The sequence below is a fragment of the Puma concolor genome, chromosome C2 (genome assembly GCF_028749965.1).
Source record: "Puma concolor isolate L17-30 chromosome C2, mPumCon1.1.hap2, whole genome shotgun sequence".
Classification (NCBI taxonomy): Eukaryota; Metazoa; Chordata; class Mammalia; order Carnivora; family Felidae; genus Puma; species Puma concolor.
Window position 1 is genome coordinate 111,586,829 of NC_141675.1, and position 18,920 is coordinate 111,605,748.

An 18,920-nucleotide genomic window follows, 5' to 3' on the forward strand; every position below is an offset into this window, starting at 1 on the left:
CCTGAGAGTAAACATTCTAGGTTCTGTGGGCCACACAATCTCTGTTACAACTACTCAGCTCTGCCATTATAGTGCCAAGGAGCAACAGCATGAAATGAATGGGTGTTGATGTATTCCAATAAAACTTAATACACAAAAACAAGTGACAGGCCATATTTGGCCTGTGGGCTACAATTTGCTAACTCCTACTCTAAATGATACTATAAAACTCTATAAAATAGAATTTAGGTAATATTCACCTTATATAAGTTATTTTTAATTACAGTTGAAATTTTGATACTTAAATCTTTGGCTGTGAAACATGAGTGGAACAGAAACTCTGTTTTAACAAAAGTAAAATTCCCTGATCTATAACTATCACAGTCAAAGCTACATTAAAGAGATTTGATATTTAAATATGGATAATCTTTAGTGGACAGAAGGTAAAAGAAAATACCTGGGATGCCTGTCTACAACATCTATATTCAACATTCTTTGCTGCCTGGATTACATTTGACACAAGTCTATTTTTTTGGCCTGTTTTTTGGCATGCCTACATACTTTTTTGGAGATTTAAAAACCTAAGTAGCTTAATTTAGTTCTTATTTAATAAGACTGCCTTTTCATGTATGAGGAAACTACTATTATTTTTACAGTACCCTGGAATTATGTGTTACATATAATGAGGAAAAAAAATCTTGCATTTTTGCAGTTCTAAGTCACTAAGAGCTAATCATAAGACTGTATCATACAAGATAGCTTTTGCTAAAAAATGCTTTCATGCTACAAGTTATTACAAAATCATCTACTATGACTGTTAAATGTTGATTTACAATATTTATGCAAAATATTTACAAATAAATGCTATTTCCTCCAACAAACAAATACTTAAAACCTACTCCGACAATGTAAGTATTACAAATCAAGGAATTAAGAGGAAAGGACTAAAGTTCGATGGGTATAGAAACAGCTCAACACCAACGAGTCGCTCCCTCGGGACACGTGCTCACCTGAATACTGAATACCGTACTGCTGTGGCGGCTGAGGCGGCGCCTGTGGCTGCTGAGCACCATAGCCGGCCTGTTGCGGGTACTGCTGGTACAGCTGACCTAAAAATGACAAGACAAGGAAAAGAGGCAGGTTTAATTTGATAAAGAGAAATATTTTCAAGGCTCATTTAATTCTCTCCCCATCCAAACACACAAATACACTTAGTAACAAGACACAAAAATGTGTTTCCCCTTTAAATGCTACGCACAGAGAAGAATGAACCGAACAAACGGAGCTGATCCGCTGTGGATTAACTGCAGAGAACTCTAATGGGCAGCAAATAACACTAGTGTGGTTACTTCATAAATTCCAGAAAGACAAATGCTTTCAAACCCAAGTACCAACAGATACGTACTACTGATGTTTAGTAAAAATCAACCAAGTCAAAAAACAAAAAATAAAAATCTGAGAAAAGGAACAAATACAACTGACAGCTCCTAAATCTCTCCCAAAACAGTGTATTTGTCATCTAAAGGTTTGAACCTTTGTTACCACATGAATGGACTCTCTGGTAACAAGGAACTATGCGACATCTTTCATTACAGACCTCAGAGATTCCTATGGCATTTGGCAACAATTTGCTTTTCCATCATCCGAATATCCTAGCCCATCATGTTTTGGAATCTGATAAAGCCTACATGGTTCCTCACTGCACATTTTTGAAAATGGCTTGACACTGGGGATGTAAACTGGGAAATGAGAGTGCTATTTGCGATCAGGAGAGCACAGTTCCTATGGAAAAATCTTTTGGGTACTGTTACTACCTGTAATTTCCAAACAAGCAAGGATTTATTGGTGCACATCTTTCTCATCTCTACTACTTTACTGTTGTTCTAACAGTGGATTTAGCTAGATCTAATGCCTAGAGTAGCAATAAAACTTGCATTTACTATCTAATATTTGTCTTTAATTACATGTTTGCTCATTCAAAAAAAAAAAAAAAGTCACATTATCTTAGTGCCACCAAACTGAGGTGCACTAGGCAGCTAACACCCACAGGCTGAACTCAAGGAATAGAGCCCACTCCACTGGGCTCCCTGCTCAGCCCTATGTACCACAGCACTAACTGAGATATGCCTGTACTTATTAGAGCCAGTTTATTTTCTAGCAAGCAGTTGTTTGCTTTTTATGATAGAAATACAATCTGATGGGGCGCCTGGGTGGCGCAGTCAGTTAAGCGTCCGACTTCAGCCAGGTCACAATCTCGCGGTCCGTGAGTTCGAGCCCCGCGTCGGGCTCTGGGCTGATGGCTCAGAGCCTGGAGCCTGTTTCCGATTCTGTGTCTCCCTCTCTCTCTGCCCCTCCCCCGTTCATGCTCTCTCTCTGTCCCAAAAATAAATAAACGTTGAAATAAAAATTAAAAAAAAAGAAATAAAATCTGCTTAGCTATTTTTAAACTATTAATCCTCTTCCCAAATACAATAACAAAAAGTTGACAAAAAGTTTCCTAAATGCGTTCTTCATGGTTTAAGACTCACAGACAGCACAAAATGTAGCACAAGAGTGAACTACCTTGGAAGACACCACATTAATCCTAGATTGTATTTCATAACTAAATTTCAGAACAGCAAGAGAACAGGATGAAGCGCAGAGTAACTGTGAAACTTCTCGTACTGCACTGTGTTGCACAAAGTGGCAGCCAGCCTCCGTGATAACCCCCTGCACGGCTTTAGCATATGCACAAGACTCCTGCTGTCCTTTACATCTTTGTAAACAAGAAAGATTAACCTCACGATACAAAAGAGCAATAAGCAATAAACACAGGAGTATTCACTCTCTTGTGTAGTCCCCTCCCACACTCAATAAGGCTGACCTATATACCAATAGAATATTGCAGAAATCACAATGACACTTCTGAGGACAGGTCATAAAAGACAGCCACCTTCTACCTTTCTCTCTCGGTCTTTCACTGACTCTCTGGTGGAAGCTGCCAAGGCATGAGGTCACCCAGCAGGCTGTGAGAGGTTTATGTGAGGAACTAAAGCCTCCAGACAACAACTGTGTGAAAGAGTCATCTTAGAAGTAGATACTCTAGCTCAGATTAAGCTTCTGATGACTGCAACCTCATGAGAGACTGTGACACAAAACCACCTAGCTAAGCCGCTTGCTCTCAGATCCCTGACTCTTTGGAACACTATGAGATAATAAATGTTTGTAGCTTTAAGCATCTATGCTTTGGGATAAATTGTTACACAGCAATAGATAATGAAAATACATAGTTTTTAACTTTGGAAACATGTAGGGGTGACAGCTATTGAAAAGAAAAAGAAGGCATGTAATCAAATAAAAAATGTGAATCTAGCCACCACTGTAATAAGATAATTATGAGACAAAAGAAATTCAAATATAGACTAGTATGTAACATTAAGAATCAGTTTTGTTAGGTGTAATAGCATAGAAGTTATGGTAAAAGAAAAACTACCAGTATAGACATGCATACTGAAATAGCTGAGTGAAATAACATGAAGTATTTGATTTAAAATACTTCAGGGAGGGGTGCCTACACGGTGCAGTCGGTTAAGCCTACAACTCTTGGTTTCAGCTCAGGTTGTTATCTCATGGTACGGTTTGTGGGTTCGAGCCCTGCATTAGGCTTGGCGCTGACAATACAGAGCCAGCTTGGAATTCTCTCCCTCCCCCCCCTCCCTGTTTCCCTCTGCTCTCTCTCTCTCAAAATAAATAAACTTTAAAAAATAAAGTACTCCAGCAAATAAAAAAAAAAAAAAAAAAAAAAAAAAAGAAGGGGACCAAGGAGGATGCATGAAAATAGAATGCCAAAACATTGGTAAGTGTTGAAGCTGCATAATGGACTCATGTAGAGTTGATTATTCTAGTTCTACTTTTGTGTATGTTTCTATTCAAGTTATCATTCTATTATCAGAAGATTTTACATATTTTAATTCTAGCCTTTTCACCTTTTTGGTTAGTTTGTCAAACAGCAAAACCTCCTGGTCTCCCTGATGATTTTTTAATGCTCTTCTCTGTGTCCTCACCACTTCAAAGTTTTTGGCCAACTACTCAACTGCACATAGTTTTCCAATAACAGAGGTGCCTACTTTGTCTGAAAAAGGATAATACTCTCCATTTTGTTTCTTTTCGTGATGCTCAACAATATGTTTTTAATCAAACATATTAAGACCAAAATCCAGGGTGGCTGGGTGGCTCAGTCGGTTAAGCGTCCGACTTCAGCTCAGGTCATGATCTCACAGTTCGCGGGTTCGAACCCCACATCGGGCTCTGTGCTGACAGCTCAGAGCCTGGAGCCTGCTTCGGATCCTGTGTCTCCCTCTCTCTCTGCCCCTCCCCTGTTCACGCTCTTTGTCTCAAGAGTAAATAAACATTAAAAAAAAAAAAAAAAAAAGACCAAAATCCTTGGGGGGAAAGTTGTAATTCCAAGGTCCCTTTTATGGACTTTAAATAACAACTCAGATTTAGTTTAGATTATTTCATATTGTCTTATAAGAAATTCCTATGTTAACCTATTATTAGTAATGGATTTTTATTGATTTTCTCTTCAAATTATAACCAGCGGCTGATATAACTGGTGATGTCAGGGACTCAATATACTTCACAGGTCAAAAAGTACTCATTAAAATGGACCATACTTCATCCTATAAATAACTGATATATTAAGCCAGGGCTGTGCTATCCAATACAATTGCCACATGGCTACTAAGCACCTGAAATGCCGCTAGTCTTAACTACGATATACTCTATGTTTTGGAAGTGTTTCGAACTGGTGCCACACCCCAGATTTCGAATACACAGTACAAAAAAATAAAAGTAAAACATTAGTAACTTTTTAATAATTACATGTTGATACATTAGATACTAGGTTATGTAAATTGTATAACATTAATTTTACCTTTTTAAAAACCTTTTTAAGTGTGACAAATAAAAAAATTACATGTGGTTTCCACTGTTCTTTTTCTTGGACAGCACTGATCTAGAAACTCACCTCCAGAACACTACTGATTGATGTCACGTGTCAATAACTGTACAATTTTTATAGTGTATGTTTTAACGTAAACTAATAAAATAGAAAATAAAGAAGTTTTAGCAAGGTACACAGTTAATGCCATGCTAAATGAATTCATTGCATATTGAACACTGTTAACCTGATGCCTCTGGAAAAAGGAACTTGGCTGCTATGGGTCAGAGGTGGGAGAGAGAATTTGTGAATTGTATTTTTAAATTTTTACCTGCTTGAAAATAATTTTTCAATTAAAATAAACCCAACAAAATAATTTGAGACATTAACAGAGCCTTAAATCTCATTCCTTTATAAGTGAACAGCAAACATTATTTGGTACAATTATCCCTCCAACTGCCATTCTACAACAGTATACACTGCTTAAGATGCATTTTTAAAAACAGAGATGAAAGCTGACCTGAACTGAAGAACGTATTAGGAGTAAAATCCTTAGGAAAAATATTTTCAATCCCAAGGCCCTTTTTATGGAATTTAAGTAACATAAGGAGCCATTAAACTCCCTTCATACCCAAACTCTGCTTTCGCTGTTGTAGTCCACATCTGCTTCTAGTTTGTTCCAGTTTGGGGCAGCTGCACCTTTGTACAAAGACTATAACTAGGGATGGTTGAGAAAAAGCTGAAGCAGTAAGAAATTCTTCCCAAACTATTCACTCATCAGCAAAATGCAACCTGCTAGACCCTATGACTAGCATTCATCCAACAGGACAACTCTAAAAATGTAGCCACAGGATGATTAGAACTCTATTACCTAAGTGCTCAGTTCATTTTAGGCGATAAATTTTTTTTTTTATATGATTAATAAACTCAGTCACTTGCTTCTGTTGCTGAAAATACATACCACCACTTGACCCTTTTATACACAAATAGAGCACCACCTGGTGTTTGTTTTCAAGTGGAATGCGCAGTTTTTAAACTTCAGTGCCTGCTGTCCTGAGCTTGTGGCCCCTCAGTCCCCTTCAACCATGGTAATGACCCCTTTATCTGTTTAAATACTGAGCTTTCAAGTTCTATTTCATTTGGGACTAGAGACAGTCTTTTAATACCACTAATTTTGTCCAGTTTTCATAATTTACCACGAGAGAATATTAAACCCAGAGAGATTGAACTGCTCATCCAAGGACACATCATTTAGAGAAGACAAGTTTGATTTAAAATACACTGTTTTTCCACAAAAGACATATTACATATTGCTAACTGCACAAAATTTAAGGGCTATTTATCTTTCAAAAAATTACACTTAACTACAGTTATGCTTTACTTCTATTTTAAAAATAGCTCCAATTACAAAAATAATACACTGATGCAAGAAGGGAAAGGAAGCACCTAAGTATTATTATGCAATATGAAATGTCACCTCAATGGGTCATCTCTGACATTACCACTGACTGGTGACTGGTATGAATCCTTCCTGATTGGTTGCCATGTATCTATATTCATACAAGCACTTTTTAAGGTATTCTTCTTTTCAATAATCAGAAGCATATCTGACATATTGTTCTATTTGGGTTTTAACCCCAAAACATACCGTTATCAGTAAATCAAAAGTTTTTACAACTGTATTTATAGCATGAATGGTTATGTAATCTCTTTATCATCACCGACAATGCTGCAATAAACATCTCTACACATTTACCTCCCCAAATATGTGCTCTTATTTCTATTTTACCTTCACTCTGACCTGCTTGTGTCTGAGCTCCTGTATAAGGTGGCTGCTGTGGCTGAACTCCTGGTGGGTGAGCTGCAGAGGAGGAGGAAGCAATGCTGTCAGGTGTTCCTGAACGGTCTTCTGCAGGAGCACTGGGTGGCCCTAAATGGTCATGAAAAGTCAGTTTAGTTTCTAATACGAGAATTCTCCCCAGCAAGCTGAACAAATAAGTTTGGTTAAAAGAGAACAAAAATGAAAGTACTACAGAGTAAGCACAACCACAAATATAGCCTTTTACACTGAATGTATATACTTCATTTTTTCCTCTGCTTCACTCTCTTAAGAATACACAGCAACAGGGGCGCCTGGGTGGCTCAGTCAGTTATGCATCCAACTTCGGCTCAGGTCATGATTTCGCAGTCCGTCAGTTCGAGCCCCACATCGGGCTCCAAGCTGACAGCTAGGAGCTTGGAGCCTGCTTCAGATGCTGTGTCTCCCTCTCTCCCTGCCCTTCCCCTGCTCACACTCTGTCTCTCTCAAAAATAAATAAACATTTAAAAATTAAAAAAAAAAAGACATAGCAATGACTGGAAATCCTTCCCTATGATGTGCAGCGTTATATTCCTAAGTCCTAACTTCCCCCCTGCAAAAATCAGAAGCCCTCTCTGCCATACCAATATCCTCCACCTCATGCTACCTAATTTATTTTGTGGATCAACCAAAAGTATCACCTAATTCTTCAACGGGTCCCCATTGCCCATAAATCAAGTTCAACCCTCTAGTTTGGTATTCCAGGGTCCAAACATTGTTTCTCACAATTCCTCCTCTCACGTGCCCACTTCAGCTAAAACTAACCTTTTCCCGAGCCCACAATATATCTAGTATTTTTTTCTGCCTCCATTTCATTTATCACTGTCGCCTCCAGTCCCAATTTCATGTATCTACATATAATGGTCTTTAAACCCCAGTTACTACTCTATACTTCCAGTAAGACCTCTTCACTCATAAATACTTTTATCCACTTTTAAACTTCTACAGAGTATACTTTTATGATGACCCTTACCAACTTCTACTTTGCATTTCTGAACAGGTCCCATCTTCCTCTTAAGACTACAAGCTCTTTTGGCCAGAGTCCTTTCTGATTCTTTTCGTATGCCTCACAAAGACTACCTCTCAAATTCTTGGAGCCACTCAAATTCTTCTAAAATAATGAAGAAGTAAATGGACAGAATTCACTAGAGTTCCAGTACTGTGACAGTCAAAAAAGACACTGTGAAGACAACTGTAGATATGTTTATTCCTTTAAGTTCTTTCTGTTCAGCAATATACAAGAGTCATTAAAAGCACAGGTTTTGGAGCCAGACTGCCTAGGTTCAAATGCCAGTGCTGCCACTTAGTAAGCTTTATAACTTTGGGCATGTCACCTCATCTCTTTCTGTGCCTCAGTTTCCTCATCTGTATGAAAGAAATACTAATTTCTACTTCACTTAGGTTACTACAAGGATTAGGAGTTAACAGGAGCTTATAGCAAATATTTGTAAAAATGATTATATGGCAGGGCACCTGGGTGGCTCAGTCAGTTGAGCATCTGACTTTGGCTCAGGTCATGATCTCACAGTTCGTGAGTTCGAGCCCCACATCAGGCTCTGTGCTGACAGCTCAGAGCCTGGAGCCTGCTTCAGATTCTGTGTCTCCCTCTCTCTCTGGCCCTCCCACGCTCATGCTCTGTCTCTGTCTCTCAAAAATGAATAAACGTTAAAAAAAAAAAAAATTTTTTTTTAAATGATTATATGGCAAGAGCTTATGAAAGTGACAACCATTTAGAAAGTTCCACACAGGGACTTGCTATTACAATCTGTCTAATTTCCCTGAGGGCAAACCTCTATCCTCCACACTGATATATCCCAGAACTTAGCTCTGTATTAGGCAACTATATAGTTGGCAACTGGTAGTCCAGGTATTGATGAGAACCTAAACTAGGTTTAGGATAACAAAGTGGCAATGCAGGAGAAACTAATGATTACCAGAGTAAAATGGACAATTTGCTCATTTTATTGATATTTACATACATGTAAATACATACACATACACTCTCTCCTACAAAAAACACTGTATTATCTAAAAAAAAAAGTGTATTATTTTGACTCCTCTTTTCTCTCTTGTATGTAACCTATTAGTTAATGCTACCCATCTTATCTCTATAATATTTTATCCCTCCTTCCATGTTCACATTCACTATTGCAGTCAAGCTTTTCACAATAGCACACCCAAATAACTACAACGTACCCCCCTGGTATTTTCTATGTGCACAGTTTTTCTTACTTTAACACACAAAGGTATCAGAAAAATGGCCTTCAAATAATGTGAATCATGTTATTCTAGGGTGTGGCATATACTCTAATCAAAATGTTAAGCCTGACTTCCTATTTACTCCTCCATTTGCCATTTCTTCAAGTCGTAAATAGTAAGAAACCATAACAGTAACTCAAATTTCAGTTGCTTTAAAAAGTGATTTTCAGATATATCTCTTGTGCAATGTCTTCTTTTGCCAAGAACATGCATCATATACAAATATTTGTCTCTCCAGAATTTCACACAATTCTCTTTAGTAAATAATCCCATAAAAGTCTCAAAGAAAAAAAAATAGACTGAATACTACATTTCCAGTTACTGATAATGGCAATGAAAATGGTCAGGTGAACACTCTCAGAGTTAAAAACTAAAAACCTGTAAAATAGCAGAAAACAACTATCTGAAATCACTAGAAGTCAATCAAATGTCAGCAGAAACCAGAAAAGTTTACCCCCCAGTGAATTACAGTGGATGAGAATGACAGGCCCTGACCTCTGCAGCCCCAACAGCAGAAAGCCATAGTATGAACTTGATGGCTGGCCAACTACCTGGAAATTTGAGGGAAAATATCCCTGCAGTAAAAAAGCCACTGAAGAAGTGAGACCTAAAAAGTCAGTATAAGCTCTGCCCCCAAATCTCAGCTAGCCATGGAGTTACGAGGAGGAGACATAAGAGGGCTCAGAAAAAAAAAAAAAGCAGCACCAAGAGTTGAAAGGACTGAATACAGATATTAGCTGCTTTATTTCATGGGAAAAAAGAATGAGTAGTTTGAATACATACAAGTTTACTCCTTGCCAGAGTAGCAGTAACAAAAAAAATCTCAAAAAAAAAAAAAATCTCAAGTCACTACAATGTATTAATCATAATGTACAGTTTTCAATAAAAAAATCATCAGATATGCAAAGAAACAGGAAAATGTGACCCATACTCAGGGAAAAAAGACAGGCTAAAGAAACTGGACTCCAAATAGGACCAGATGTTGAATGAAGCAGACAAACATCAAGCAGCTATTATAAATATTTTTAAAGAATTAAAAATGCATCAATAAGTTAAAGGGAAATATAGTCTTAATGAAATGCAAAGGTAAGGAATCCCAAAAGAAAAAAATAAACTATAAAAAGAATCAAATGAAAATTCTAAGGCTGTATGTGTAATTGGAATCTGAAGAGGGAAGACAGCAGAAAAAATATTGAAGAAATGACAGTCAAAAAATAAAGAAATCACAGTATAGGTGCTTTTTTAAAAAAGGTTAAAACCATCCATTATAAGAGCTCTTTCTACACAAGGCAAGTAAACCAAAAATCTATATTTAAATTTCAATTTCTCTAATTAAACATCCAAAGAGAGAAGATGGCATCAAATATAATTTAAATCCTACAACAAAACTGAAATAAGATTATAAAATGGTTCAGATTTTTAAAAAAAATATAAACTTTCTGAATTCCACTTTTGATAAAATTCACCTAAACCAAACAATGATTATTCTTTCAAGGGTAGGATTCTACTGACTGGGAAAGTGCATAAGAAAGCTTTCCTGAGTGCTGGAAATCATCTATGTCTTGAACTTAATTGATGTTTTCTGTAGATGTAGACAAAAGTAAAAATTTATTCAACTGAACCTTTAAGTCAACCTTTATGCACATCACTGTTATCTGTTATCCTTCTATTACAGAAGGAAAGAAAGAGAGAGAAGAGAGGGAATGAAGGATGTGAGGGAGGAACTAACTTACCTGAAACCTGATCATCTGTTAAGCCAAACGCTGACATGACATTTTTATTGATTTCATCTTGGTTTTTTAAAGGATCAAAAGCTGACATACTCGCTGCCATAACCTGAGTAGACTGTTTTCCAGAAGAATCAGAAGCAGCAGGCTTTTCATCCCTACCATCCACAGTATCTGTGAGAGGAATAAACAAAAACTTGTTCAATTTTATCTATATTCAGTAAGGCTTAAAAAATACAGAAGAATACATACAGTCTGAAATGTTAAGAGTAAATATCTCTGAATATAGGATCATAGATAATTTTACTTTCCTTTTTATACCTTTATTTTTAAAATCAGAAGGATCAAAAATTTAAAAAAAACAGCTTTTTCCAAAAAATCTTATCTACCTCTTTCCCTAAGAATTACTAGATGAGAAAAAAAATTATGAGCTCCTTAACAGAGAAAAATATTTTGCCCCTTTTTTTGGAGCCCCATGACCCATATATACATATGTATATATACACACACGTATATATATATACACATGTATACGTATATATATATGTGTGTGTGGGTGTGTATATATATGTGTGTGTATATATATACACACACACACACACACACACATATATATATATATATATATATATATATATATATATATGTATCTCCTACTATCGGATACATACTGGGTACTAATGCATCATTTTGTGAAAGGATAAAGCAGCTTCATTGAAGTTATGATATCAACTTTTATGTTTTATTTCTACCTGTCTATTTGTTCATTATTAATTGCATGGAAATCTCAAGCCAACCAATATATTAAACACATCCTTTTAATTTGCTATGTCTCCCTTAAAATACTTTATAGCAAAATGATGTCTGAGATTTGCTCAAAATAACAGGTGGAAATGTATGGGAGGAGAGATGGCATGGTACTGATGAGTTGGTGACTGTTGAGGTTGGAGGTGGTTCATGAGATTCATTAAAGTATTTCTACTTTTGTCTGTTTTTCCATACTTTAATAGAAAAATAAAATTTTAAACATGAGCATAGTAAGTTTAAGTATCTTCTAAGTATACTAAGGTATTCAATAGGCATTGGTACCACTACCGCGTGAAAGAAAAGGGGTTCAAGAACAACCCACATCTTATAAATAGGTACCTGAGCTGCTGACAGCTCAGAGCCTGGAGCCTGCTTCAGATTCTGTGTCGCCCTCTCTGCCCTCCCCAACTCGCTCGCGTTCGCTCTCTCTCTCAAAAATAAACATTAAAATTTTTTTTTAAAAACTAAGGAAACAAAAAGAATATTGCTAACCATTTATTCAATTATGTTTTTTTTGTCACCAAACAAGTAACTGAGTATCAGTTATTAGATCATCTCTGTGATTAAGACTCCTTTAAAATAAGTCTACAGTTATCCACCTTCCTCACCCATTTTCCTCCTCTAATTCCAAGGCTACACCCCAAGAGGACATCAGACCAAGCTTATAAATTATCCCCTCTCACACTACTACAGAGTCCACTACCTGTTCAACTTTCCACTTCCTGCAAACTAAGTCCATTAGGAAACACAATACTGTATGTCCACTAGCCTACTAGTTGCTTTGCCTGGTGCTACAGCTAAGGCAACAGGTCAATCCAGTATCCAGGGTAGCCTACACATCACGTTCCTCATAGGGGAAAGAAAGTGTCCAAGAACCACTGTGGAGGTAGACCACTGAAGAACATAGATAGCCACATGTTTCTGGGTGAGGGTAAGCCACACTGTTCTAAAGACTACTGACAGCTGACTGGCAGCACTGTTTGTGGACTAGACTTTCAGTTTCTGATGTAGGGGTTTTTTTGGCTTATTTATGCTATTTCCTTGAAAAGACTATTAAGTCAGGATATGTTCTGAGAGCTTAGAAGGCAAGTAAGTGGTCAAGAGGTAAGTGATCTTATTATTGAGGAAACAATAAATTACAAAAATAAATTTTTATAATAAAATAATTATAATAAACAATTACAATAAGATAAAATTTTAAACATGAGCATGGTAAGTTTAAGTATCTTCTAAGTATACCAAGGTATTCAACAGGCACTGGTACCACTACAACCATCCGTAAAAAATAAAGCACAGGATGTATTATTAAACTCATTAGACAACTCAGATAGGACACCATGACAAGATGGGAGGCCACACAAAGGAACAATATGTGATATAATTTCTAAGATTCAGAGAACCAGTTTCAACATCTTTTCCATGAACATAGGTATGAAGTTAATAATAAACATATGAATATATGAAAATAAAGAATAAAGAGAAGTAGTAAATTTAGTGGCAAGAAACATGTGAGAACTGAAAGGTTGTTTCACCAAATCTAGAAGCTTATAATTCTATCCCCTAGAGGAGAACATAGGCTACTATAGGTAATTTCTTCACAGTACTGGCTATACTTGTTGAATTTTGATCTAAGTTTCATAATATTCTACAGATGCTTAAATCCCCTGAAATTATATGCAAATGTTTTTGTGTCAGCATCTATGAATTCTTCTGAGAAAATCGTCAAAAGTTTTCTTCAGATTCTTGACCTAAAAATGGAGCTTATGTTTCGAGAGATAGGGTTCAGAAAAGACCATTTGCATTGACTTGAAATATAGTAAGATTCATCACATAAAGGCCAGGAAGATCTTACTATATTTCAGCACATCTCCCATATGTTCTGAAATACAGAGAGAGAACTAGAAATTACTAATCACCAGATATTTATTGAGAATCTACCACTAATACAATTCCATACAGCGAAAGAGAGGAAGAGAAATTATACAAAAAGACAGCTTTATTTACACTGTAACTACTAAATTAAAAGAAAGCAAAACTCCAAAATCTAAATGGAACAGAAAAATACAATCTCTTAGAATCTAATGGCTGCAAAGGATTATACAATGCCACTTTCGCACAAAAACATCTTTTATTAAGGCCCTTATACACAGTCATCCCATCCGGACTCTATAACAAATTACTCTATCATAATATAGATGGTTTTAAGCGTGTAATTTGTATGCAAACACAAAAATCATAAAAAACAAAACAAAACAAAACGTTTAAGTTTGCTTTTTAAGTTCAACATCTAAGAATATCAAAAGCTGAGGAAAGCAGTTTTTTAAAATCTACTTTCAAGCCATAATACATAAATTTCAGTCTACATTTTTAAATATATTTGGCCCCAAAATGTATGTCAGTTCCAAACTTGTCAATAAATATTACTTCATCTTAATATAAACAGTACATGTCATCTGAAAAATGGAAAAAATAAGTTTTTCTTTGCATGATTACTAAAAATTGTGTTTAAGATAAACTTTACAATACACCTCTTGAATGTAGTAATCTTATTTTTTATTTGAAACTACTTCATATACCACATAAAACTGATGAAATGACTGCAATTCCTCGGGTGCATTATTACAATGAAAAGGATTCAAAAGAGTCAAAGGGATCTGAAAACTGACCTATTCATACACCCAGGGGTTTAAGACTAGTTGCAAAGAATCAACCAGAGAGTACTTTAAAAATGGGATTCCCAGGTCCTACTCTCTAGTAGGTCTACAAGGAGATCCAGGAATTGGTAAAATACCTCTCCTGGTAATCCTAAAGAACAGCAGGTTTGAATACTAGCAGAGAGGCAGGAATAAGAAAGGGTAACAACGAAGGTGCCAACTTTAAAAAAAAAAAAAAAAAACTGCAAAAAGGTATGAGCACATAGTATAACACTAAGTGAAAAAAAGTTCAAAAACAAATAACCATATGATTTCACTCATGTGGAATTTAAGAAACAAACGAGCAAAGGAAAAAGAGAGAGAGACAAAAACAAGAAACAGACTCTTAAGTATAGAGGACAAACCGATGGTTACCAGAGGAGAGTTGGGTGGTGGGAGGATGGATAAAATGGGTGATGGGAATTAAGGATGTCATGATGAGCACCTGGTGACGTATGGAATCGCTGAATCACTATATTCTACACCTGAAACTAATATAATGCTGTATACTGAAATTAAAATAATAAATTTTATAAATATGTAAGAATAAAGCAGAATAAAATGGATTCACAGTATACCATTTTCAGGAATATTGGAGGAAGGTCCTGGTTCTCCAGGTGGTTCCAAGCTATCCAACAAACGATTCACTTTATTTCGCAGTTCTATCAGCTCTCGACGGAGATACTTCACTTGACTTGATTCTAGGGGTCTTGGTTGGCCATTAACTGGAATAAAAGCATTAATTTGCTCAAAATTAGGCAACATTCTTTAAAAATCAACACAACGATAGCAATAAGGAAAGATAAATGGATTTTTTGAAAAAGTGAAAATCAAACAAGACACCTAATGATGACATTTAAATGAAAACTCTTTTTAAGGAAAGGATTCTTTATTACTAAAAATTCGCTTTTTGGAAAAAAAAATATTCATCAGTCTTTGTGGATGCCACATCTATGGCCTATGATATTAGCTTAAAAAAAGTTTTATTAGTTAAAAAATATAGTAAACTAAAGCTTTAATATATTTTTAAGAGAAATGATGTACCTTCAAAAGCTCATTTTTACCACACACTGTTCTTTTTTAAGTTATTTATTTTTGAGACAGAGAAAGAGTGCATGAGCAAGTGCCAGCGTGGGAGGAGCAGAGAGGAAGGGAGAGAGAGAATCCCAAGTAGGCTCTGCACTGTCAGCACAGGGCCTGACTCGGGGCTTGAACTCAAAAACCATGAGATCATGACTTGAGCTGAAATCAAGAATCAGATGCTTAACCGACTAAGCCATGCAGGCCCCCACCCCACACTATTTTATATTCTTAAAGTAATACAATCAATACATTATTCTAAATATATATGTTAAAAGGTGCAACATGACTGACAGTTCTATTATCCCTCTTGCCTACTTTTTGATCTAAAAAAAGAAAAAATAGCCACCTAAAATAACTGACCTAAAAAGTAACCTATTAAAAAAAATGCAGAATTCATGAATCCAAATCACCACTGTCCTTCAAAGTGGTTACTTCCAAAAGCAGTATAAAAGCCACAAAAAGACAAAGATTATTTAATAATCATTGGGTCTTTTTTTAAATGAAGGCAACGCTACCTCATTTAACCATTCTGTCCAAATGACTTCCAACTGACTTAGAAGTAAAGAAAAAATATGAGAAATCCTTCATCCAGCAACAAAGATTGCCACCACTAAAGGTTACTTTAAAAACAAAACCAAAAAAAAAAAAAAAAAGAAAAGTAACAACAAGGTTCTGAATGCACACTTCAAGACAGGAGTTCAAAAATTAAATTAAAATGCTTTATGCACTGCCAGAACACATATATACAAATTACTAAGGTAACAAATTAAAAAAGGAAATCCATTTAAATAAAGGTGCAGGGATTCTTTGTTAACTGAACTGCAAATATCAAACCAGCAATAGAAGTTTTTTGAAAACAACTCACCAATATTTTACATACCGTCCATATATCTACAAGGAAGTTCAATACAATCTCCTACCTACATGAATTAATTACTGACTTTTTAGGGTATTACTAGGTTTTCTTTGATACCTAAAAAGGAGAAAAGCAGCTCCTGACAACCAGGAACTGGCCTAGTCCTGTAAGACAGACCTTAGTGCTGCCAGAAGCTGGCCTGGCACTCACAAGTAAGCCGTGGTGTTCTCTTGCTGAACATGAACAATCTCAAAGAACATCAACCATTAGAAAAGATCACTCTGTGACTGTGATAGATGGAAGATGAAAACAGCACCACTGCATAATCATGTGAGAACTCAGACAAAACAAGAACAATAACCAAACCACAAAAATGACCAACATCCCTAGCTAAAATGAGTGATGGCTGCTGTTCCACTAATTGAAGCTTTAGCCACAACTCCTCCCACCTTCTGCATAAAATTTAGTTACATACCCAATCACAGGACCATCTCCACCTACTAACGGCATCCAATCTATAGCAAGTCCCACTTTCTTGAACCTTATCCAAAATCCTCTACCATACACCTAAGCCCTAAGAAAAATCCTTTCCAATACTTTTACTGAGACACCCCATTGTTCTTCCACGGTATTCACTCTTCCTCACTGCAATGTATTTGTAGTATGCCCCTTTTCATTCCTACCATTGTTTGTGCCTTTTTTCTTAATGAATCTTACAGAAGTTTGCAAATTTGTTATCTCGTCAGAATTGTTGATCCTATCAATTCCCTGACTTCTAGTCCACTTTTGCTCTTTATTAATTTTTCCTTATAAGTTATTTCGGCTTACTTTGTCCTTCTTGTATAGAAGGCTACCAAATATCCCCTCAAGTTTTACTTTAGCATACTCTAAAAACTTTGTTATATAGAAGTCATAGCTAATAATTTCTAATTCCCATAATTTCTTTTTTATGTTAAAGCATATTTTTATCCTCAAAAACCAAAAGATAACACAGACTGACTCCCATAGTGTATGTTATCTTTTTTGTCCAGTGGTTTCTAAATGAAGCCAGAGAATGTGACCTCCAGGGTATCTCTTCTCTAGAACTTATTGAAATTTGTTGGAAAAACCACTATGTGGTTAATTTTTATATAAATAGCCATATGTGCTCAAAACAATCATACCCCTTCTTAATTGCTAGATGCATAAGACCAAGCCTGTATTTGATCTGTTCAAATTTTCTCTATCCCTACTAATAATTCTGAGCCTGCTTGATTTACCAGTTTCCCAGAGAACAGTAATAAAAGCTCTCCCATGATTGTGAATTTATTTTTCCTTACGGAACATCTATGGCTATGACGTACAAGTGTTCAGAATTATTATATACTCCCAGTGAATTATGCTTTTTATCACTATGAAGTGACTATTACTAGGGAATTTTTTAGTCCATTCTGTTAGTATTCCTAACTAGGTTTGAGTTTGTCTAGTATAATATTAGCCCTTTACTTTCAAATTTTGCATCATAATATTTCAGTATGTCTCTTATAATAAGCATGTAATTAGATCTGGTTTAACTCCAATAAGAGTCTTTTAACATGTACATTTAGTCCATTTGTGTGCATTGTAGTTAGTATTTTATACTGTATATTTATCAAGCTTTCTCTCTGCTTCTTTTCCTCATCGTCTAGTGAACCAAGTAGGTACTCTGTTTCCTTCTTTACCCTCAGTCGGTTAAGCGTCCAACTTTAGCTCAGGTCATGATCTCAGTTCGTGAGGTTGAGCCCTGGGTTGGGCTCTATGCTGACAGCTCAGAGCCTGGAGCCTGCTTCAGATTCTGTGTCTCCCCCTCTCTGTCTCTTCCCTGCTCGCACTCTCTCTCTCTCAAAAAAATGAATGAATGTTAAAAAAAATTTAATATTTTAATTCCTGGACACCTGGGTGGCTCAGCTGGTTAAGCATCCGACCTTGGCTCAGGTTATGATCCTACAGTTCTTGGGTTCAAGGCCTGTGTCCAGCTCTGCACTGACCACATGGAGCCTGCTTCAGATTATCTCTCTCCCTCCCTGACTCCCTGACTGTGAGTCCCTGACTCACACTTTCTCTCTCAAAATAAAGACATAAACTTTAAAAAAATGTAATTCCTATCATCCTTTCCTGTCTTACATACAATTAATGATCAGGACTTTTGTCCCATCTTTTTATATTTCTAAAACTATTGTTGTTGTTGTTTTTTATTATCAGTGCTCATTTAAATTTACATGTTGACCAGTTTATTTGCTCACAATTTCTTGCAAGTTTCACCATTCTTCTGGACTCAATTTCCTTTTTGCTAAAGAACTCTTTTATTCTTTTAACAGGGTCCATGAGTGGTAAATCCTCAGTCTTTTTATTTTTGATGTTTTTTTCTCCCTTTATTCCTTAAGTGTAGCACACTATAGAAAGCTACTTTTCCAGATTTTTTTTTTCTGAACATTTGGAAGATGCTATTCTACTGTCTCTGGCTTCCATTATTACTATGAAGAAGTCTACCAAAAGTCTAATTGCTTGCTAGATGATGTCTTATTCTTTCAGGCTACTTGTAAGATTATCTTTTTGCCTTACATATTTTCCAGTTTTGTGACAATATGTCCAGGAGAGTTTTGTTTTTACTTACCCTGCTCAGGACTACTTTTCCTCCTGAATCCGAGTTTATATCTTTTATATAATTCTGAAAATTTCTTTAGCCATTACCTCCTCAAATATTTCCACGCCCCCATTA

The 18,920-nt window shown here is 36.0% G+C and overlaps 1 protein-coding gene across 4 annotated transcripts in view; it reads right to left on the bottom strand.

Annotated features, from left to right (window-relative positions):
• The window catches only part of TFG (trafficking from ER to golgi regulator), a 33,606-nt gene that overhangs the window by 3,152 nt on the left and 11,534 nt on the right, over positions 1–18,920 (bottom strand). For 2 of the 4 annotated variants that reach the window (XM_086675614.1, XM_086675613.1), the window contains exons 4-7: positions 14,823–14,969; positions 10,751–10,918; positions 6,702–6,830; positions 990–1,088 (exon numbers count right to left, since the gene is read on the bottom strand). In XM_086675614.1, coding sequence (XP_086531740.1) covers positions 990–1,088; positions 6,702–6,830; positions 10,751–10,918; positions 14,823–14,969 — 543 coding nt within the window. Of the gene's footprint in view, positions 1–989; positions 1,089–6,689; positions 6,831–10,750; positions 10,919–14,822; positions 14,970–18,920 lie in introns of all 4 variants that reach the window. The other 2 variants (XM_086675612.1, XM_086675611.1) reach the window with 1 other exon arrangement.